The sequence below is a fragment of the Achroia grisella genome, unplaced genomic scaffold (assembly GCF_030625045.1).
Source record: "Achroia grisella isolate CSIRO2021 unplaced genomic scaffold, CSIRO_AGI_Agris_v1 utg906, whole genome shotgun sequence".
In the NCBI taxonomy this organism is placed as follows: Eukaryota; Metazoa; Arthropoda; class Insecta; order Lepidoptera; family Pyralidae; genus Achroia; species Achroia grisella.
This window is the reverse complement of record NW_026713064.1, coordinates 1,177,697-1,202,486: the sequence shown is the minus strand read 5'-3', so window position 1 is coordinate 1,202,486 and position 24,790 is coordinate 1,177,697. Positions and strand designations below refer to the sequence as shown.

At 29.6% G+C, this 24,790-nt stretch overlaps 3 protein-coding genes and 1 pseudogene across 4 annotated transcripts; 3 read left to right on the top strand and 1 right to left on the bottom strand.

Annotated features, from left to right (window-relative positions):
- Positions 1-645: 645 nt before the first annotated feature.
- Positions 646-3,434, top strand: LOC131853841 (allergen Tha p 1-like). Its single transcript, XM_059204897.1, has 3 exons — positions 646-741; positions 2,243-2,442; positions 3,052-3,434. The coding sequence occupies exons 2-3, from the start codon at positions 2,244-2,246 to the stop codon at positions 3,240-3,242; spliced, it is 390 nt and encodes a 129-aa protein (XP_059060880.1). The 5' UTR covers positions 646-741; position 2,243; the 3' UTR covers positions 3,243-3,434.
- A 906-nt stretch (positions 3,435-4,340) lies between these two features.
- Positions 4,341-11,465, bottom strand: LOC131853733 (uncharacterized). Its single transcript, XM_059204752.1, has 6 exons — positions 11,418-11,465; positions 10,108-10,297; positions 9,131-9,333; positions 8,335-8,405; positions 4,856-5,049; positions 4,341-4,528 (listed from the first exon to the last, which is right to left on the bottom strand). Exons 1-6 carry the CDS (start codon positions 11,418-11,420, stop codon positions 4,341-4,343), a joined length of 849 nt encoding a protein of 282 aa, XP_059060735.1. The 5' UTR covers positions 11,421-11,465.
- Positions 11,466-14,518: 3,053 nt separating this feature from the next.
- LOC131853844 (allergen Tha p 1-like) lies at positions 14,519-24,746 on the top strand. Of its 2 annotated transcripts, none has more exons than XM_059204901.1 (2): positions 14,519-14,580; positions 24,243-24,746. In XM_059204901.1, exon 2 carries the CDS (start codon positions 24,250-24,252, stop codon positions 24,628-24,630), a length of 381 nt encoding a protein of 126 aa, XP_059060884.1. In that variant the 5' UTR covers positions 14,519-14,580; positions 24,243-24,249; the 3' UTR covers positions 24,631-24,746. The 2 variants fall into 2 exon arrangements, with proteins under 2 accessions (XP_059060884.1, XP_059060883.1); XM_059204900.1 differs by lacking the exon at positions 14,519-14,580 and adding an exon at positions 23,240-23,292.
- On the top strand, positions 21,116-21,523 carry LOC131853843 (allergen Tha p 1-like; annotated as a pseudogene).
- Positions 24,747-24,790: the final 44 nt, after the last annotated feature.

Here is a 24,790-nt window from a genome sequence, read left to right as displayed (position 1 = left end):
AGCTAGCAGAACGAGTAACGTAATGAACAATCGAATCATTGACGCAGAGTGCCAGACAACATTGCTTGTCTCTCTATGATTGCAGTACACTTTATAGACAAGATTACGTTTTTACCTAATTGTCTAAGACCGGGTAATTTTTATATGTAAAAAATACAGATTGTCTACGTATGTACATAGTAGAAATCTTTACCGTAAACAGTTTATAGAAATTATTTATAACATTTTACTCTAATGTCAATCTAAACGAAATAATTCGAAAATAAAGTTATTTACTGTTAAAAACTTTTGGACCTGTTGGACTTATTTATATATTTATTGTTTCATTTCTAATATTTTTGAAAAGATAAAATAGTAATTTAAAATTATATTCCATAAATAAAATTCGAACTTAGAAAAATAATATGCTATCATCAAAACTAAACAAAACAATAAGCTATGTCGCTTGAAAAGGGAATGTAGCCACAGAGAAAATGAACGTGGAAAAATTGCAAGCTGACTGTCTTCGAGTCAGTCTCTGTGAGCAGGTGACGCATATTTAATTATGAGCTTTTTATTTATATTTGTCTTGGCATTCGTAGAATCATAAACCCGTTTAAGGCTGTTGTTGTCAGGACTGAGGAGCCAACGACCATCCATTTACTTGGTAGTATATAAGTTGCATACTCTGACCACAGTACACATACTGTGAATGTACTGGCCGACAGTGGTACTTGATCCATAAATTATAATTCTAGTGAAGTAAGTAATATCTATATTATTAATAAATAGACTAGATATTACAAACTTAAGTGATATTTAAACGATTACAGTGTTTATTACGTTCTGTACTTTTTTGTAATCTAATGTAATTTTGTAACAACTTACTAGGGTAATATTATTTGGTGGTTATTGTTGGACTTTTTATAATATATTTAATATTGCCATGTCCATGGCCTCTATAGAACATGGATCATTATACATAAGGTCTAACTATACATAAGTGAAGTGAATTTGGCATACTTTATTTATATAAAGTTTGTTTCATTGCAACTTGCACTCGTGGAACGCGTTTTTTTACTTGAAGGTTTGGGGTTTTGGGACTCTGAGGTTAAAAAAGTGGTAACAAATAATAGCTATTCAAAGAGGGAACACTGCCAGTATCTTCGGAACGTTGCCTAAAGGGACCCCTTTTAATAATATACTTTAGTCATCATATTATATATTTTTTTAAGCTTTTTATTTTAGTTCTTAGTTGTACAATTAGGTTATGTAAATACTAGTTATATAATAATATGTATATAAATATTAATGAAATTAATATCCTCTAATTATATTATCTTCAACTTTGTTAATAATAAATATATATGAATATCGTAAACGTCATTATTTGAATTTGTACTTACTTGTACATACAAATGTATACCTTGCGTAACTACTAAAAAAACATGAACAATAATACATTCTATTGTAGTACACATTAGCAATGACATATTAGTTCTTTAAAAAAAAATAATCTTTATGCATTATGCTCAAGAAGTTGGTTGAAACCGCATAACTTTAAATAAGTACAGAAACTTTAAGTAAACAAAGATTTCAATTCTGCTAAGTACATTATTAACTAACATAATAAATAATATTACATATATAGTTTTTTTTAAAAGAAATTATACGTCATTGCTAGTGTATACTAGAGAATAGAATTAGTACAATAGAATGTATTTACGTACATATATTATATACTTACATGTTTGTTAGTTTTTATAATTATTTATAATTAGTTTTCGAGCGTCACATAGGTGACATCTATGTATCATTTCAAAACAATCACTTTATTTGCATGTTTATTTATAATTACTTATAATATATAAATAGCATTTCAATACGTTAGTAGGTTTTTATAAGTTAGGCCATTTAAAGAAATATTTATTTATTTCCAAATAATCGCAGCTCTAAAAAAAATTAAATTTTTGAGAGCTGTGGTTATTTTCAAATACATATATTTATATATTTTTATATTCATATTAAACGAATTTATATACTTTGTCTCCAAAAAACTAGATTTTGCTGTACAAATTTGCTGAAGTTTTGACATATGAAATTTAATAAAAGTACTAAATTTGTTTTATAATTGAGGCAATAAATATTGAATATACTACTGTAGTTGTGTAACAACAAACTTTTAATTTGCTATGAAATAATAGTAATACCTATAACATGAACTTTTGCAAACGACGTAATGACATATCAATATAACTTTCAGAATGAAGACGATAACAACACTTCTTGTGCTAACACTTGCGATAGTTGCAACACTGGCAGCCGCGAGACATGGCAAGTACACAGATAAATACGACAATGTTGATTTGAATGAAATCCTTGCCAATAAACGTTTATTGGTTCCATACATCAAATGTATACTTGACCAAGGAAAGTGCACGGCGGACGGCAAAGAGCTTAAATGTAAGTATTAACAATTAACTAATATGCCTGTGTTCTCTATTGTTAGGAGGGAGAGAATTGTTAGTAATGGGAGTAGTGTTCACATCTTTTATTGTACTCCTCCTTCGAAACCATCGTGGTCAATTGCTGTTCACTTCGATACCATGGGTCTTACTTCATTCTTGTACTAGCATATTCCACTTTTACTCAACCAGCTTACATGGTTAGACCAAGCAGGAGCACTAGTCAACTATCATCCATAAAAAGAACCTCACCTTCTATTGTATTACATCTGTAATTAAACACACTAAAATCTTGTACAAAAAAATGCTGTTCTATAACTTTTTTTGAAACTAACAAAATAATTTCTGAGACAAGAACAACCCAATTTTTAGAATTATAAAACGTTTGTAGAACACTTACTTTCTATAATAAAGAAACTTATTTTTATAAAAACTGGGTTTTTTTTACTAAATTGTTGTTTAGAATCATAATATCTTTATAACTATGACAGTAAATGTGTGTGAAAATAATGTCTATAGATATGTAGTTACCTACACATACTTAAGAAGTGCAAGCTAGCGCTTGTGTGCACATTCATGGTTTTAAATTTGTTTATTGTTTCCACAGCACACATTATAGAAGCATTGGAGGATTACTGCTCCAGATGCACAGATACACAACGGGACGGTACGCGCCGTGTTATTGCTCACCTCATCAACAATGAACCTGAATATTGGCGGGAGCTTAGCGATAAATATGACAAAGACCATAAATATGTCAGAAAATACGAAACCGAATTAGGATCGGTTCAGGGTTAGAACTTGCCGCTTGAATTTGAGACTCTGAAATGGTATTTGTTTTAATTCCTTAAATTCTTAACTTCTTGTGTGTGAAATTAAGAATTTTAAGGTGGAAATTCGAGATAATAGTGTTGATGTGTAAAATTTCGTATTTCAATTGTTACATACATAAGAAAATTGGATTTTCGTAAATAAATTTAGTAAATTATATATCGTTTGTTTCTTTATGTCATATCTGCTATTGTATCGGTTCGAAAAGTTGAAATATTCGTAAATCAACATTACTACTAATTGCAGCTTCACAACTTACATCTGAAACCACGTGTCATTTTATATATCTGTTTAATAGACTTGTCCCTAGAGGAATATATGACTTACAATCAACTAACTTCTTGGATATTCGAAGAAATCTTAGTTTGGTGAAGAGATAAACATTGCATATTTTTTTTATATTTTTTTATAATATAAATTATTTAGATACAATGTATTTGTATGTCAGAATATCAGTATACAAAATATTAATATAGAATAGTATGAGTGATAAGAATGCAAATCTTTTCAAAGAACGTGGTACTAACTATATATTAAAAATCTATATATAATATTGCACACAAGATCACATCATCACAGTTCTAAATAGAGACACAATATACAAGATACTATGCAAAGATTTTCATTTTTTAGATTACAATTTGAGAAACATGAATGTTAGTTATAAATTCGATTTATTTATGTATATTACACTAGAATATATGGTAAAATGCTTCTGATAAAATTATTATAGAATATCGTCAACAAACAGTTGTGAAAATAAAATATAAATTTAAAATTCTTTGAATCGTTCAGAATATATTCTCTCTGTATATTATGTACACATTTACACAAAAAAAAAGTAAAAATAAGTATTTCTATTAATTGTCTAGCACCCATAATACAATTTATTACAAAGCTTTATTTTGCTTCAGACTAGATCGAGCTAGCGAGCCAGCGAGCCCGGGCTATTACTTAAATAGTACCATAATATAGAAATACTACATATACTTGGTCATAACCAAAAAACAGTATGAAATCGTTATTAATATTAAATAGACACTTAAAATAAAACATGAATTTCTTTTAGTCGTCAGATTCTAAAAACGGTTCATAAATACTTTTGTATTCGCCTTTGGGATCATATTTACTTAACATTTTCTGCCAGTATTCCGTCTCATTCTCTCTAATGTGTTTAACGACTTTTCTAGCGCCCTTTCTCTGCCATTGAGTACATTTTGAGCATGCTGTTTGCATAGCATCTTTTATGTGGTCTGAAACATAAAAAGATTTTATTGTACCTAATCAAGATTAGACAGTGTCTATCTTATTTATTATTCTAGTTTTCAAAGAATACATAGTGGGACGACATTTTGGATGTTTAAAATGAAATATTATGTATCAACTCTCAATATGACAGAGTGATCATTTAAAAAAATATATAGGACGTTGCATATGTGATGTTTGAAGACTTATGTGCAGTTCAGGACGACAGATTTTAGTTCAAAAGCACAAAATAAAAAAAATATATTGTTAAAAGCATTGTTGATTCTGATTAAGTAGCTGTACTAATCTCTATCATTATATTACTATTTACTTACTTTTAAGCTCTTTCCCTTCGGCAGTGCAACGTCCCGTTTCCAAAATGCACTTTATATAAGGAACCAATAGTCTACGATTATTTATAATCTCATCTATATTAATATTGTCATATCTATCCGTATATTGACGTTCTTCTGCCAGTGCCAACGTCACAATACCGAGCGCTATAGTCGATATTAATATCAATTTCATTCTGAAAGCAAAGCAACTCGATTATCAAATAATCTACGTTTAAAGTATTTTTTGCTTCATAAAAGTTTGTCCACTGTTATAATTATAAAAGAAATATCTTAGGACTACAAACTTGAAAAAGAAATATATATAAATAAAAAAGTATAAAGAAAAGATAATAAAAAGTAAAGTTTGATTTAACGAAATCTGCAGCAGTCGGTATGAATTGTAAGTTGCATTAAATAAATATTATTTTTATGGACAATTATAGTATTAACTAATAAAGCTTTTAGTATTATCATTAAAGTTCATATATTACTGTATTATTTATTATTTTTGGTAATATCAATATAATTCATAATAAGATGCGCACTTGAATGTTTCAGGTATAATTTTTCAGATGAAGCAATAAACTTAGCCGATTATTAATCACTTATCACAGCTTACTGTGGAATCTATGAGGATGGTTTCATTTATATTGTAGTCAACTAGAGTAACTTCCCATAATTACGGGAAAAATCATGTGTAAGTACCTAGCTATTGTTGAATCAATTTCGCAATAGGTATCATGGTCTGGACTGCTGTGTTCTGTCATGTACCGATGGTTTTCAATTATATTCTCATAATTAGATGGAGAAGAATATATTAAAAATATAAGGCAGAGTTAAATAACTTAATTATATAAGTTTAATACCTTAATATTTATAACGATATATTTAAACTTTTCTCAGAAATCACTCTGTTAAGGACCGTGTGAAAGTCCGTTAATTAGTTTTTGAGATTATCGGTACAAGCAGAAGAACTCTGTTTCGTTATATGTGTAGACCATGATAGAATAGTAAACAAGCTAACGGTTCACCTGATAGCAACACCTTTTAGTAATTTCATTGGCATATTTTTCACCCTTAAATTATACATCGGGACACAGATTAAAAAGAGAGAAAAATATGTATTAAAAATTTATATACGAGATGATTGATTCTGAATATTTTAAGCATACCTAATGTTTTATAAAAAGCCTAGTTGATGCAGATTAGATTAGATACTATAATGTTAGAAAATATAACATCTAAATGAAATTAAGAAAATAATATTTATTATTGCTACATTGTAAGTACTTTTAAACTTGTATGGTCGAAAATGTGAATGCGCGAGGGTGGAATAATTTGTATCTCATGCAGGTTCTTGGAGTGATTTTAAAATAGTTGACAGTTGTCACCATCATTTTTACTGATTTGGGCCGTAACGAAAAACTATCATAGTAAAAAAAATATTATCAATAAGATGACAATTCGGATGATCGAGATCAAAGGTCCGAAATGGAACAAATCAAATGTAGCTCAACGGAACAAATCTAATTCAAGACTCGTTTAATTGACATTTTGTTATACCTATTAGTCCTAACTATTTACGTAAGTATGTAAGTATTACTATTCAAGCTTTTATTATGTATAATATTTTGTATATGTTATAATTGTAAATATAATAAATGATCTAAAAGTACATTGTCTATTTTACCTTTGCATTGGTCAGGTAATTATGAACTCAGGCAAATAAATGCCTTACATTTTAAATACAATTTATCTTGCAAAAACACTAACCTCAAATATTATAAAGAATACCTAGTCGAAGGAATAAACAATTATATAATGGAGAATTATAGAAAAATATTATATTGTAAAACCTGTTAAAACAATTGAATAGTAAATATAGGTTTAGTCAGGTGTTAAAAGAATAAAAATTTGTTATATTAAATTTATTGATAAAGAATATTAAATTGTTCATACCCTTAAAAACCTACAACTATTTGATTGTGGAATGGTAATGTAAATTATGTGAATTCCATATAAAAATATTACTTATTAAAATACAGTGATTAATTTAAATATCAGCCTAAACGTCCTTGAATTAGTATCTGTTCTATGTTTATGGTCTATAAAGACAAACACTATAGTTAATTGATTACAATGATTATAGTTTTAATTCCCTGTCACGCAATGATAATTAAGTAATGCAATCTTGTGTCGGAAACTATTAATAAGTATCAATGTAAATTGAAAATTTAACAAAATAGATATCCAGGTTATTTGTGAGTGTCACAAGCTATATAAAAATTTATAAAATTATAACATAATATAAAATATGAAAAGACTTTTTCGTGATAGTCGAAAATGTTTACCGCCCATCGAAGTGGGCAAGGATCAGCTAGTTTAAAATAATATTAAATTTTAGCTGTATCTTTTCTTTGTGCGTATGAATGATAAAATATATCTGTTCTACATGTTAACTAAATAAATTCACTAATACAAGTCCTCTTTACAAACTTTCATATATATTATAAGATATCGTTGTAGATGAAACCGACTTCAGTTTTGACAAATAAAATATGCAAAGAAATTTTACGTTTTGGTGATAAACTCGATTTCATGAGTAACAACAATATGATACCTATGAATGACAAATAGACGCATTGTGAATATCGTTTTTCTGTAGTCGGTTCAAAATGTCTACGTCATAAGACCATAGTTTTTGTTGGGTAACTGAAAATGTTTTATATTAATTGCCAACAATTTTTTGTACAACAATAGTGATACTATATACACATACAATAGTAATATGTATAGTGGTCACAAAGCCCACCATATATGTCAGTCACGATCCTTTTTTATACAACATATATATGACAACATATGGCGTTCATGAACATCATTACCATTGCGGCTGTTAATAATTACATATAACTACCTAGTAGATACTTATTAATTTGTCATTGCTTCATAAAATTAATAGAATCATAACTTATGTATTCTAAGAAACTATATTGAAGAATATAAACCATATTAATTTACTATAATTGTGTGTACTAAAATTATAACATAGTTATTATACATATGATTTTATAGTATTACTTTAATAACAACAAATTTATGTAAATACATTTTGAATATTCATAAAATGGTAGTAAAATATTAACGCCTGTTGTAAATAATACATCAATTTTATCGTCTACTCTATCAATTGCCTTCAACACTGTTGAAGTTTTTTTTTGTATAATGCTGTTACTAGATTTTTTTACGTATTTTGTTTTTGTTTTGTTACAGTGTTTAAATATTGAGACATCTCAAAAATTACAAATGCGGTACTTATGTAACCCTTTCTATGCATTTTTCTATTTTTTTGTAATTACTACAACTTAATACTGAATTACATAGAAAATTTTGGAATAAACAAATATCCTTTTAACTGCTTTTAAAGAACTTTAAATTTATTCTGTTCATTTATGTATGGCTGTTATAATTATTTTTACCTCCAAGTTGTCGGTATGGGGCACTGTTGACCTGTATGACAGGTTTTAAGACCTATTCTAGACATCAGTCTCTTACAAGACAGGTCTCACAATTGACACTATTTAAATAACTAAATGTATTATCGGTGGGTGGGGCAGGAGGGCGGATTACTATGCCAAGTTTACCTCTGGAAACTATAGTGGTTAATTGAGTTAATTGGCCTAACTTAATGTTTAATCCTATCTCTACTGGTGCCTGCCATGCATATGTTGTTAGTACACCGTAGGTGGGTGCACCATTGTATTATCATCCATAGAAAAAATACTACCATAATCTTATTATTATTTCTGAGAAGTAATTAATTATAAATCCTAGATGAAATTCATGGCTCTCATTGCGATAGGATATTAACTTGGCGTTCGTTGTCGGATTTTCATCACTAGGACTGTTAATCGGAAATATTATTTGACAGACAATTTTTAGTGTTATCCAATTTCGAACTCAGAACCTACGAAGTCTAAGTTAGGTCATGGTTTTCTCTTAAATTTTAAAAAGTTTAAAAGTAGACTACTCAAGCAGATTTTATAGGTACACTTTTTTATAGGTGCATTTTTATAGGTTACATACAGTAATAGGAAAATATGAAACAACGATTTATAAAAAAATAATTTTATTAAAAAAAGAAATAAAAAAGTTGTTGAAATTTTAATATTAGAATATTTAAATATTAATTAATGTTCAATCGATGCTATACAATTATGAGTCATTTCGGTTAGCTATCGATTTTTATGGCTGTTATTAATTATTATAAATTTATTCTTCAGGAATGACTATACCGTTGGCCTTGGCGCGGTCTTCATACATCTTCCTATATTTACCAGAAGGATCAAACTTGTCTGTTAGTTTGTGCCAAATCTGAAGTTCGTTCTTTATCAAATACTCAATAGCTTTGTATGCACCTTTTTCTTGAGCCTCAGTACATTTTTCACAGCCCGTTTCGATAGCCTCCTGTAGGTGTTCTGGAAAGACCAAACTTATACCATATATACTAGCTATGCCATATGTATATATGAAACCTCACGCGACCGGGATGTAATAATAGTATCAAGAAATGAATTCCAATCCAATGACTTTAGATTACATTTCGTACCTTTTTATAATTCTTTACACTAGTAACATTTTAATTAGATATTTTATGTTAAATCAAATAACTAACTGTCTTAACTGCCATTGCTATACATTTGGTCTTGATTATATTTAAAAATAACAGTACAAATGTGCAAGTAATTCGAAATTGTGATTAAGCTCCAGAGTAGAAATACTGCATGAAAAATAGAGAAATTATCTCTATACCTATGCATCGCATCGATATAACAAAAGGTATTCGATTATATAGTATGTGTTACGAAAAGATTATTAAGTAACTTAAGCATCAAAATTGTTTAAGATATGGAGAAAATTTGGAGCAATAAAGACATAAAACTAACAACTTACACTACATTCTGAATATTTATTTATTTACATATTATGAACTTAATTATTATCAATATAAAAAATAGCATTAATAAAATAGACAAGTGGTTCGGGGATTAAAAAATTCTAATTTGTAGTGAACGATGGTATATGTAAAAATATAAAGATGTATGATCAACAACCTTGAGTTAATTGCACGTTTTTTAGTTCTATTTTTAAATCATGTTGTTCTTTAGAATTAAAAAAATAACGCGTTGGTAGAAAAAAGGTTAAGAATTACTGCAGTAAAGTAAAGCCTAAAATAATAGATGCAAACATACCCTTCAATTCCTTTCCTTCAGCTGTGCATTTACCCTTATCCAATACACAATTAACATAAGCTTCTAACAAGCGTTTGTTTTCTAGAATTTCTTGGATGTCCAAGTTGTCATATTTGTCAGTGTATTTGTCACTGGGTCTCGCCACCACCACTACGACCAAGCAGCAGACCAGAAGTAGACTCTTCATTTTCTATAAATAAATATAATCATAGGATCATGAAAATATAAAATATTGATGGGATGCCATGGGAGTCATATGAGAAATATAATTATCGGACGATTTTATCATCGTAACAGAAAAAAAATGAAAGGTTGATTTTGTTTGTTTGATGTTTGTTTGTGCGTGTAATTAATCACAATTTAACTGATTTGTGTGTGGATTGAATTTAGTATTACGGTAAACATCACAAAAAAATTGTGTTTGTTTATTTACAAAAGTTAGAAACTACTGTTCTTCCGAATAATCCATGATTACGAAGTTGCGGCCTCAGCTGGTTCTCCTTGTGTATGTTTTTTAATATTCTTATATGTAATAAATGGTGGTATTATCGTTTCAATTGTATAATTTTAATCTAATGACAAAAGGTAACAAAACAATATGATTCGTCATTGTAGACCATGAACCAACATTGTGCTACGATAATTCTACGTTTTATTTGTGTGTTTATTGTTGTCAAAAATAATTAACTTAATCTGACTTAAAATTAAAGGTTACAAAAGTAAACTAAAGTTACCAAAAGTAACTATGTAAATGTATAAGTAAAACTAACTATGTAAAGTAAACTGTTTTTTTATTACTAAATGCTTTTGAAAACTTGCATTTGAATATTTAAATTACGTGTAACATTACATGTAAGTATATATAGCATTATTTCGTGACGTAACACTTATTACCTGCTCTATGTTTGACATTATTTAATAATAAATACGAGAACTATAATAATACATTCATTATAAAAATGTGGCCTGATGAGAAAATATATAAACTGATAAATATGGTACAAAATCTGTGTAAGAAATAAAACTTAACATTCCACTATTTTTCTTTAAAAAAATCATTGATTTCTTTTAAATTCAATTCAATCACAATCAAATCTTCTCACTTTGTTTATATATAATGTCATTAGCATTTAGACCGGATCAAACACTGTTAAAACACTAGGTCACTAATCCGCACTTAGAATACTGCAACTACATTCTAATTAATGCACAGAGCCGTGACCAATTATGGACTGTAAGTTGAAAATACAAAACTAAAATCTCTGAATAGTCGACATGGACAAAACACGTGCTTGTGCAACGTAACCTACCATTAAATCCAGTAATCAGCAGTAGGCTAGAGTGACTTATGATGTCCAGCGTGAAGTTACCAGTATATATAGTGATTGCTGTTGTGGCTAAAACATCTAATTTGTCCCTCGTTACTTCATTATTTCATTTGCGTACGGTGCATAAAAAATCTTATGTATATAGGGAGTTTATGTAAATTACTTGTCAAGAAAATTTATGTTCATATAATTATTACAAAAAAAAATTACAAAGAGTTATGTCTATTTAATGGCGAGTTTGATTTTAGTTCTGTTATTAGATTGGTATATAATTTAAAAATAAATATAAGGTAATGTCAAGTCATATTAGTTTTTACTAGGCATTAACCACGATGGTTTCCAGGGGACTGCGTGGAGGTCGACTGATATGATGCATTACTAACAATACTAGTCCCCATTATTGACAATCTCCTTCCCCTTAACAATGTGTATTACCCTGATTGAAAAAGACAAGAAAAAAAAAGGAAAAGTAAGTATTACTATGTAATATTATATTAACTATGGTATTACTTACATAGGTAATACTTTTTTTTCCTGTATACTACATAAGTAAAACTTATATGTTTAAATATCTGACATAGTGGCGCTAACAAAATTTGTCATTCATTATCCTTTTAGATCCTACCTAAATTTGGTTTGAGGCATTTAGACGATAAAAGTTCAAATAATATTTTCTTCATCTATATCAGTTCCAGAGGGCAAAAACTAGAAAATAATCATTAAATATGCGGGCGGCAACAAATAGTAGGGTAACAGAAATATTACGTAATAATAGGATAAGATCCTATTCTATCCCTATAGAAGAAGCTTACAATGGTACTCAGAGGTCTCCCTCTGAGTACCATTGTAACCTTCCTGTATAGGGTGTGTAAAATATTAATCAATACCAAATTAAGAAAATAATTATTACGCATATTAATTTATATTTATATTAATTAATATTTTAATATTGCATTACGTATGAACTATATTCTAATAACCATTATTTAAATCAGCCTGTATATGGAAATTATTAAAGGGGAAACACAGACACAGTTCTTCCGTTTTTCCAAGAGCATCTCCTTGAAAGCACGTGCATTATTGTTTATATTATTTTATTTTCTGAGAATCCATTTAATGTTTTGTATTGAAGTCTTAGAAGGCCAAACAATAAATATATAGCAAGGCTATATTTTTAAATATAATTTTAATAGTACATTTACCTAATAGTTAATTCTAGTAGAAACAGCTTAATGCGTTTCAACGATTCAGTTGTATTGTTTTTGTATATGTTATTTAATATTTTTGTGAACTGAGTCAATTTTGATAAAATCTTGCAATTACGCTATTTTACTTTCATGAGTTTTATATTAATTTTATTTTAATGGAAGAGGACTTATAGTAGAATTTGATACTATTTATAACATAGTGTATAAATATTTCGCGTAATAAAACAACTGAATATATTATGTCAATTGTTAATGATTAAAAATATTAATTATTCTTAATTTAATTTTATTTAGTATTCTTTTCTATTCTAAGTCTTAAAATATTATAAATCGTATTATGAATTGATAAGTAAAATTATACATACTATTTTTTTTGTAGCCACTTAGATTGTTTAGAGTAACATTGTTGTGAGGTATAAATTAGGAAGTGTTCTATTTTAAAACATAATTATTTTATAATAGTTCCTGCAACAGTGGAAAAATATATTTAACACAGTCATTGGCATGGGTGGCACAAGTAAGGAAGCGATGCGTAATGAAAAATTCATATTGAAACAAAGAATTCGTCCAAATATGTACAAGTAGTAGAAGGCTATTTGGTTAATAAACGTGTCTATTGAAATATTAATTAATTTCAAATGAGAATTATCACTTCGAATCATTTAATTAGATCACATTAGAATTCACTAGACCAACTAGAATTAACCACGATTATATCCAGGTTGGTTCACATAATGTAATCCCGTTAGTAGAAAGAGATACAATAATTCCCATTACTAAAAATCCCCTTCCCTCGATGTTAGGGCAGTAGATACTTATTGACAATCATTGCCACTATTGTACTGTCTGAAACTGATCAAACTTTATGCTTATGCGTATGTACACACATATATAAAAAAAGCCATTAAGTCTTCAAAAAACTGTTAAATTGTGTTTTTTAATCTATATGCTTCTTTATAGTAATGACTGTTGTGAAACCTCTTTAATAGTAACTTTTTATTGGTTGGAAATACAAATAAAAAGTTATTAATAATAAATACTATTAAAGAGGTTTATCCTACATATTTTGAATTTAGAACCTTCAGTTTGATGTAATGAAAAGAGTTACATTATAGTTTTCCTGAATAATCTTAAATATTTTTTTATTTTATTAAGAACTAGCCGTTCCCGCTACTTCGTCCGCGTGTAATTTAACTTTATATTTCTAAAATAAAAGTAGCCTAAGTTACTCCTTATTACATCAGCTACCTGCCAAAAAAGTACGGTAAATGTACCGTATTTATATTCATATGCATGTAGTAAAAAACGAATATTTCATTATTACAAACAGACACTCCAATTTTATTCATATATATAGATATAAATATAGTAAGAATTTAGACAGTGTCATAATAAATTATAATATTAAAACCGCTTGTCCTTTTCACCCGAACCATCAGCATATCGTGATCTAGTTCTCATGTAGGTTGTGATTATGATTATCCAATGCTGTGCATTCTTGTTATTTTATTTTTAATTTTAAAACGATTGTATTTATTTATTCATACGATTTAGAGGTAGCGTTAGAATTTTATAGTAGTAGTATAAGAGTATTGATAATACAACGATTATCATGAACATAAAAATGTCCAAAACTATAATGTACTAAAACATTAAAATTGGCCTTTAGGTCTCATTATTCTGCACAAGAATAAGGAAAATACAAATTACACTTAGGTATACGGTAAAGAAATAACTTCCTGCTCCAACCTAAAAAACATGGTGTAAAAGAAGAAAAACAAAGTTTTGTGATAACAAAGTAAGAATACCAATTTTTGTTAACACTTGATAATATTATTACCTCACAATGTGATATAACAAATACCAGAAAATGTACACTGGTACATTTATGCAAGAGAACACATCGAAATCCCAAAACAAACCTCCATTATATGCCAGTGAGTTTACTTATTTATTTGTTATGTTTTCATATTATATTCATAGAATTTGTCTCACTCGTATTATTTAGAATGGAGAAGAACATAGGTTGATTCTTATCCTGGCCCCTCACGCTCACGTAGATGTATTTTGGGGAGAAGATAGTAGTGAGATAAATCTATGTTTTATAGGGAAAGACCCGTGCCCAACAGTGAGATGATAATATTGTCGTCTGTATGTTGGTATAATTATATTTTTTTATAAACATGTTTTCCTTCAATTCGTTCATCCGGAAGGTCAGCTCAAGTCATAACATGAGGATAAGCCATGAGATATGACACATGCAACTGATCTTATAAATTGGATTTGACAAGAATACTGATTAACTACCCATTTTATGTGCTAGGTTAAGTAATATTGCATGTCATTTATGCATGTTGCAACGGCTGAACAACTATTAAGATATGATGTTTTATGACATTGGAAGGTAACATCATGTCGCTAAAGTCTAGATTTTTAATACTTCTCTTCGGTGATCTTGCAAAATAATATCAAATATGTATGTCTAGCAAAATGCAAATGTGTAGACTTTAGTCGCAGGATGTTACGACGTCGGTTGCATAAATATTTAACAATGCAATTACCAAAACAAATACGAATTTAGGTGCCTACTTTGCACAGAAATGTTTAGATATGCCTCAGCTGGAGCTGTTGGTAATGAACAATTATATAATAACACAAAGACATTATTTAATTGTATACTCTTATATAAATAATATTATTATATTAGCTACTAAAATATTTGCTTTTTTAACTTATTTTCTGTTTATTTGATTTTATTAAAAAGAAAGTAACACAATTTAAAATGGTTTTGTAAGTATTATTTCACTTATATAAACTTCGTAAATATTCACTGTAGTTTAATAATAGTTACCATTACATATCCATGTGGAAATAAAGAAAGAATAAAGAATATCTCACATTTACCATCCTGAGGATATCGTAAGAGTTGAGATAGAGAATAAGACATAAGCTATTGAGCTATTGACTCATTGCTGATTCTTTCACATGAACATTTCGATGTATTTTTATGTGGATAATGCTTAAATAGTTATATGATACTCATTAAAGAGTGAACAGAAAATTATAGATTATGATGGCATATTTAGTTTTTGACGTTGATGGTCACAATGGATTATATAGAGACCGCGAGAAGGTCGACCACTTTGTAAATGTTTGCAATATTTGTCACGATGGGTGAATCTGTCTTACTTCATCGTTAATCTATAATCGCCCATTTGTGTCCCGAATTTGCAAAATAGCCCTTAAAAATATTAATTGTTATACTTAGGTATATAAAATGAACGTGATGACTTCAGTATTTCGTCTTTTGTTTTTCGCTAGTGATTTTCTGTAAAAAATGTTAGTCGCTAAGTCGACATACAATTGCAACGTTTTGTTACTTAATGACAGGGTCACGGTTGTTGGTTTTACATGTCTAACTAAATACTATTAACCTCAAGTAATAATCATCACTTATTCCTTGTATTACCATCATATTATATACAGACATTTATCTTTTTTTATGTAATTGGGATGGTCAATAAACTGACGGCCTACCTTATAGTAAGAGGTAGCCATGGCCTCTATGCAAAATTGGCCTTATAGTATGTAATAAACGGGGATCGTATGTTATCTGAACGAACCCCTGCTTATAGTAAGTTTGCCTTCAGCCGCTCCATAAGTCGTTGTGCGGGGTTTGGAGCCATCTCTCACTGCTATTTCATTTCATTTCATCTGCGACCAACAGCATTAGAGTAATCCGAGAAAAAATAACATGTAGGTAGTATATTGTACAATAATTTGAAAATTTATTATTTTGAATGATTCTTATACTTCTATCCTTATAACCTATGTTCTATTTTTCTAAATATCTTAAAAGTTACTTGTTGATGATGATTGTTAAGTCTACATGTTGATGCTTATCTTGCCGGTAAATCATCTTGCTCACTTTAACGTACTCAGTGACCATAACTTATATGATTTCATCTTGAACATACATAAAGTAACGTAAATATTTAAAAAACTGTTAATATTCTCATCAATTTTGATCGAATATTGAATAATATACGAGTATAAAGTGTAGAGTTAAATTAAAACTAATTTTCTTTTTATTTTGATTTGTTGATGATTTTTCTTGGACTATCTGTGTGTATTGTTAAAGATACATATTTATTAGTAATATATTACGTTGTATTAATAATACTTAACGCCATCTAACGGATTTATTAGTACCCAAATATAATCTCCTCTGCTGAGAGTAACTTTTAATCTTAGCTTAGTGCATTCACAACGCAATAGCAGTAAATACAAGTAAATTAATAGTGTTAATATAATGTTGTTAGGTGGCGCTAAATAGATAAAACTAATTAGATACATTATGAAGGTAATTATAATATATACAAAAGTTTTTACTTTCTTTTCGTTATGTATAGTCAAAATATTTATTGAAATTGTAGTGAAACTGCAGTGAAATTTAAAATAGTAAAAAAAGGAATCTAACCCCACCGTATTGTATGGGTGTGTATGTGATGTGATACAATATGATGCTATTTTGATGATTTCTTCTAATCGATAGGCTTTACAGCTTTTTTGTACCTATACAATATAAAAGGGCAATGTTTTTTCTTCATACAGCTTTCAGTCAGACAACGTTTTCTATACACGTTATTATATATAATTAATGTATCTACTCGTAATTATTATTCAGTTATATTTTTATAGCGACATGGATATTCATTGAACACAACAGGCAACTGATTTCTTTTGATGGGAATCAAACGTCGTATCCTGAGAATATTCGGTATTGCATCAGAGTTCAAGGTACATAAACAATGGATAAAAGTCATTGAACGCAAACAATGAATCTACAATAATCTGCAAATATACGTACAAACATACAAGATGGCTAATTGTTGGAGTATTGCTTCTTCGTGCTGTTAATGTCCCTTAATCACATAGGTTTATTAAGAGGATATATACAAATATCATCCTTCACATCAAATGTCTATTAAGAGTTGTCTATAAGATTACGGAATTAGTTATTAATAAATTAAATTCGAGTGGATCTAGTATTTTAAAGGAGGAATCAAAAGTGTAAAAGATTAATGTACTCAAAAATAATAAGAACTATCCAGTGAAATTAACTATTTTATTTACTAAACATATTATGTTACCTTCATCCTTCAGGTTTGATTTAAGCATATGCGGTCTGATAGGGTAGTCATAGACATTGTCAATTGTTGATGTTGTGGTGAATGCAATACTTGACATATTTCGTTCTCCATATTTTGAATCCAGAGTGTAGGTGTGGACCTACCTCCGTCTCTCGGATTAATTTTTGGTTTGATATCGGTATTTATTTCATTGGAGAGTCATCATCATCATCATCATCAGCCCACTGCAGTCCACTGCTGGACATAAGCCTCTCCCAAGGCACGCCACTGGGCACGATCTTCAGCCCTTCTCATCCAGTTACTACCCGCAACCCTACGTACGTCCGTTATACAGGGTCAATGTGTTGGCGGCCTACCGTATATTGCTCTGCCATTACCATTTTGGCCAGGAATAGCAGAGCGGCCGGGAACTAGGGGCCATGGTTGTGTAGGAGCTGTCATGGGAGGAATGTGCCCATAATCGCCACGCTGGGCATGCGGGTTGGCGATCGCAGTACACAGTTTCTCTTTCATCATTGGAGAGTCAGAAATATAAATTGGTATATAAAGTATATATTTTTGTGTCTGAGATTGTACTTATACTGCTTTCAACAACTGAAGTGAATTCATGGCCAATTGGGCGTCTTAAATTTGGCAGTAATTTACTAGGCCATACGTTCTCCAAGTTGGATGACTAACATCTTATTTATTTCTTTACACCTATATGAACTCTGTCAAATAGTTCTTATATAGTGTTCCTTATTGCTTTTTTTGTAAGTAAGCCTCCTTTGGTTTAGTCTAATGTCTCTACACTAATTGCGGATAACTAAAAGATTCAGATTAGTTCCGTTACGGAAGATTAAAATTTTGCTGCTTAATGTTTACTGAAGTGCAGAGTCGAGTAAGTATTTTAAAAACTCTTGCATAACTTTCATCTGCATGTATTAGTAATTACGATCGGTTTATATTCAGCACTTAATAATGATAGGTAAGGATACCTACAGATGTTTAAAAGCATAATCGACCTCCATTGTTTCATAACGATATTAATTGCTTTGTTTAGGTGAGACACGCGATCTTATTTTATATTGTCTTCCCGGTTCAGAAACGTAACTATTCATGTTTTTGTTTGTTATGAGGTATGTTATGCTTATTCTAATTATCTATCTAATTATATATAAAAAATATAGTTAATAACATTATCTTACCGAGGTAGACGCAGTACGTGGCCGTCTGCATATATCCGGCTCATCTATGTATGCTGCCAAGCAACTTGCTTTCTAAAATGTGTTTTGGTTGAAGGATGAGATAAGGCAGTGAAATTACAGGGTATAGAGCCATGATATAGTAGTTCTCTGGAACGGCAACATATGAATGATATTAGAGCCGTGGCATGTATAATGCATATAGGCAACTATATATAACTATACAATGGAAATAAACTGAGTATATAAAAAAATATATTCAGTTATGTTTCTTGTCAGTTCTTCTCAATCGAATCTATACTAAATTTAAATATTGACGACCTCGGTGGTCTAGCGTTCTAGCACACTGCTTTACGTACGATGGTCGCGGGTTCGATTCCTCGCACGGCACAAACAATTGTATTCATGAGTATGATTGTTTGTATCGATCTGGGTGTTTTCTATGTATAATATGTATGTATTTACGAAAAAAAATATCTATGTATTTGTATCAGTTATCTAGTACCCATAACACAAGTTTTAGCTTCTAGCTTAACTTGGGTCTAGATGGCTCTGTCTGAATTGTCCTGATTATTATCATTATTAGGTGTGTATAATATTGAAATACACTGTAGAGAAAAATTTTAATATAAAATAACTTCACGTTCATAAGCTGTTGAAATGTCCTACTTAAGTCAATTATTTTTTATTTCACTCGACGGGTACAACTTATCATCAGTTGGGACGTCAGCTTGCCACTCCAATCATATAAAAATATTCTATAGATAACATGCTAAACTCGTAATACTTGAAAATTAGAATTGATGCTTGTTTATCAATAAATTCATACCTATCAATATAACCTTACCATCAAATGTATTGACAACTATGTTGTTGGATTAATTGTTGATTCATGTTACTCAGGTAATTCTAATTGTTATAATTACATACTAGGTGGTTGTTATTTGCTAATCTATAATGACCTTTAATACAAGGAACTTAATGCTTATTTGCTTGTATTATCTTCAGACGATTATTCCAAGATACTGGACGTAAACACGAAGGCAGAATTATCCTAGTGGAATAATTTATATTACATCAACGGGCCGTCAAAATATCCGAGAAATATAATAACATAGGTACATAATAAACAATCAACTCTATAATCAAATGGTAAAATACCTTTTTAAATGTAGTTGTTACGGAAAACACTTTTCTTACATATTCACAAAATTTCTCATTATATTGTTGGCATATAAAACTTATATAATGTTGTAATGGCATTTGATTTTAAGATTTTATTCGATTTAATCATGAACTGTCATGAATATCTGAAGATATTTATGAATCTATTACACCCTGAAGTATTCAACTGAATTCACAGTAACTTAAAAAGAGATAGCTAGTGACAAAGATATTCGTCTTTATTTTTATTCAATTATTGATAACATTGAATATAATTTCTCTACATTTATTGATGTCGTAATAATGCAATTTCCATTTTAAGTAGATACAATATAATTATCCCTAGTTTGAACTGGACGCAACAGAATCTGGCGAAAGGTGGAGCACTAAATCTAGAAACGGAATCTTCTAAGGTACGCTTTTGTATACACTTATTGAAATAATTTCTAAAATTAATTTCTAATCTTATTAGTTGTTACTTGCAACATTATCTACTTTTCTGAGATATTATATAGCCTAAGTCCTTTCCTCATGATAGATAGATACAATATTTAATTTCCTTTATTTACGTCAGCGAATACATATAAAATATCACGTAAAATTTCATTCAAATCCGTTCAGCTGTTTAGTCGTGAAAAGTTAAGATAGCGCAAATCGTTTTCACATTTATATTATTAGTATAGATATTGTAATACAAAATAAAACGGAATACATAAAGCCTAGGTATTAATAAGACTAAACAAGGACAAAATTTATTATAAAAAAATACTCTGATCCCTTTGCTGCCTATTCTTATGCATGCTTCTTATTATGCAAGTTTGTTTATGAAAACCCTTCAAAGCAGAGAAATCCTACTATCTACGAAAACTTAATTTAACGTAAAATATTGTTATTCATATTTTTTTTGTATTATGTACTCCCTAATGATTTAATATAAATAAAACTAACAGTGACACTCTTCCAGATTAATAATGAAGATACTAGTCATACTATTATTAATGGTATTTGCTGTGCATAGGAAGCCAGGCTACACGTATACTGACAAATGGGAACATATCAATGTCGATTAAATATTGGAATATCAGCGACTGCTCCGAGGTTATGTGGATTGCCTCATGGACAAGGGACGCACTCCTGTACTCCGGATGGAAATGCATTAAAGGAAATTATCCCAGACGCATTAGAATTCGAGTGTAACAAGTGCACGGAAAAACTGAAGACTGGGGCGGATCAAGTTATACGTTTCTTGTTAAATAAACGTCCAGAACTCTGGGATGAACTTGAAGGTAGATACGATCCCAAGAGCCTATACGAAAAAAGATATAAGGATTCACTTAATGCTCTAAAACAAGAGTAGTTAATTATATAAATAACTAACAATTCTTGGGGTAATGCAATATAGTGGAAATTGATTGTTTTTTTATATTATATTAGATAAAGCCTGTATGCATGGTTAATTAAAAATATATATATTTTTTTTTTATTCCATATGCATCTGTGTTTTGCATTTATATTTATGTAACAAATACAAAGTTGTCCTCTGCTAAATAATAGGTTATCGACATAAACCTATAATGAAAAAATATGTGTACCACTTATTAACTAGTATTTCCTTGTAAATGTGTCCTTGCTTTGAATAATCACAACTTATTAAACTGTTCCCTTTTTAGAACAATTTTTTACAACTTTGTATTGCTCTATTTCTAGTAAGTATTTGTCCGATTACCCATCTGATCATATGTTTGAAAAGATGTACTTAAGATTATATATGAAATTAACACAAACATGTTTTTTTTATAACGGGTTACTACAAAGAATCTTGAACGGAATTCGAAGGTTAAAATAAAACAAAACGGAGCTTCTGAGGTATAACTACCTATCCATCTTTCTTTCTTCAATTCTGACTGATCTGATCTCACTGAAATTAGAAACAGTAATATCAATATTATACAAAATTAATAATTAAAAATGTACAGGTACTTTTTATATATGGCGAATTCATTATTTAAACGTAACATTAAGATGCATTGACTATAGTTTGCTGAGATGTGTATCGAATGTGTTTCAGTAGTAGCACAGATAAGATAATATTACATAGTACCTAGTAGCTACAAATGTGATGTTTTATGGTAGATGGGTATGTCTGCTCAAAATGTACTACGTACCGGTTACTCTGTAGTATGTAATATTATGTTATCTGTGCTCTGCAGTTTACACGTCATCATAACGGTTATAATGCTGCCGGAATATCGGGAACTCAATAATAACAAATAAACCGTAGTGATTTTATTATAAACTAGCTACTCGCCCCGGCTTCGCCAGGGTATACCTATATATATATTATATAAACCTTCCTCTAAAATTACTCTACTAATTAAAAAACCGCTTCAAAATCCGTTGCGTAGTTTTAAAGATTTAAGCATACATAGGAACAGACAGCGACAGCGTCTTTTTTTTATACAATGTAATAATGATAATAGTTATAATGAAATTATCGACTGGACACTACACTGAAACTGTCCTTAATTTAGTTTCCAATAAAAAAAATTTGTCTCAAAAATACTCGTAGATGTTCGCGTAAATCTCAATGTATAAGGTTAAGGGGCTTCATAATGTATTTTGTGACATTTATTATGATCTTTATATATTATGATGTACGAGTGATACCAATTACCGTATCGTACCAATTCCTAAAAAGGTACAGATGATTGTATAGAGTTACTAACTCATAGCGAACCATGTTCACTAACTTAATTTCGAAATTTGGGCGTCGTCGACATCCGTCAGTCTTTCTGGCAAATATCGGTAATATCGAATGTAGAAAGTTTTACTGCAGACATACAAAAATATTAACAGTCAATTAATAGTAGATTATTTGCATTTCATTTGCAAAATCATCTGGAAAATCGCGATAAATTTGGCTCAATAGACAGGTACTGTATGGATTGCCCCATCAACTCTAGCATTAAAAAAAATCTTCCGCCTCTATTGTTCATTCAATAAGATACCATCGATTATAAATTTCATTAATGAATAGCACGATAGTGTTTGTTTCAATCTGACTATAAATGTCCCTTGTATGCGTTGGACATGGCATAACTTGACGAAGGGTCGAACAGCAACAACTTACAACAATTATCATCCTTAGGTAAGTTTTATGCAAAATTCATATAATTTTGTATCAATTATTAAACAAATTAATTTCAATATTCATATTTACTTATTTCACGCTTTGGCATATACCACCCTAAGCATAAGCATTAATAAACTCTTCATGACGCGTAATATTACAAAAATGTTGTACATGTTTACACTATATAACATAAATAAGAAAAATTCGTATATTTTCATAAGTATTGATACACATATTTACACAATAACAACCCTTAATGATTTTTAAAATTCTCTAGTTGTATATGTCGGGATATATGTTATTTATACTACACGATTGTAAACAGCATTGGTTAATAATTTATTTATTTATTAATAAAACCTAGAGGCTATATCTCATACTCAACCATTCATCTGGACGGTGCATTATACAAGTATAATCTACATAGACAAGAAAGTTGAAAATTTTTATATTACATTGGAATGAAATTTGCAAAATAAACCATAAAATGACACCATTATGGGGGTACCTGGGTTTCATAATTTTGTAACGTCAATACCATAGCACATATCTAATAAATATATGATAATTAGCTACTAAAAATATGTCTGTATACCTAACTTTAGAAGGCTAAACTCACCTCTGAAACAACAATGGTGTAATTGTTTGTTTGATCTTTCGATAAAACAATAGATCATCATTATTGTTCTTATAATTATGTGACATTAATCATAATGTGTTTGCGTTTTGATGCTGACTTCCTGATTACTAGTTATTTCTAGATTTGTTTACTATTTATTTGGCGAATAATAAATTTATTTTCCTGCATTTATTTATCATTAGGACACTTTCACTATTACGTTATAAACAGAACATAATGTAATATGTACAATTATTGATATAGGGTTAGTGATAAAAATTGACATACATAAGCGGCTACAAGTGTCGTATATGAATAAACAATTTTGATTTTGATTAATTTTCAGATCAACAATGAAGTTACAACTAGTTATATTAGTAGCGGTGGCTGCAACAGTGTACGCGAAAACAACCTACACCTACACTGACAAATGGGATCACATCAATGTCGACGAGATATTAGAATCTCAGAGGCTACTCAGAGGATACGTTGACTGTCTTCTTGATAAAGGTCGTTGCACTCCGGACGGGAAGGCTTTGAAAGAAACGATACCTGATGCATTAGAATTGGATTGCTCCAAATGCACAGAGAAACAGAAAACCGGCTCAGATAAAGTTATACGTTTCTTAGTAAACAAACGTCCTGATCTTTGGAAAGAACTTAAAGTGAGGTATGATCCTAACAGCATATATGAACAAAGGTACAAGGACAGATTGGACACAATAAGAGCATAAATATAACTATTGTATAAACTTATTAGATGCATATAGGAGGGAACACATTAATGATAAAACGCCACATGATATTGAATACTGTGATGAAAATTAGGCATATATTGGTTAAATAAAAGAATTATTATATTCTACTTATGTTTTATTTTATTTTTTATTCACA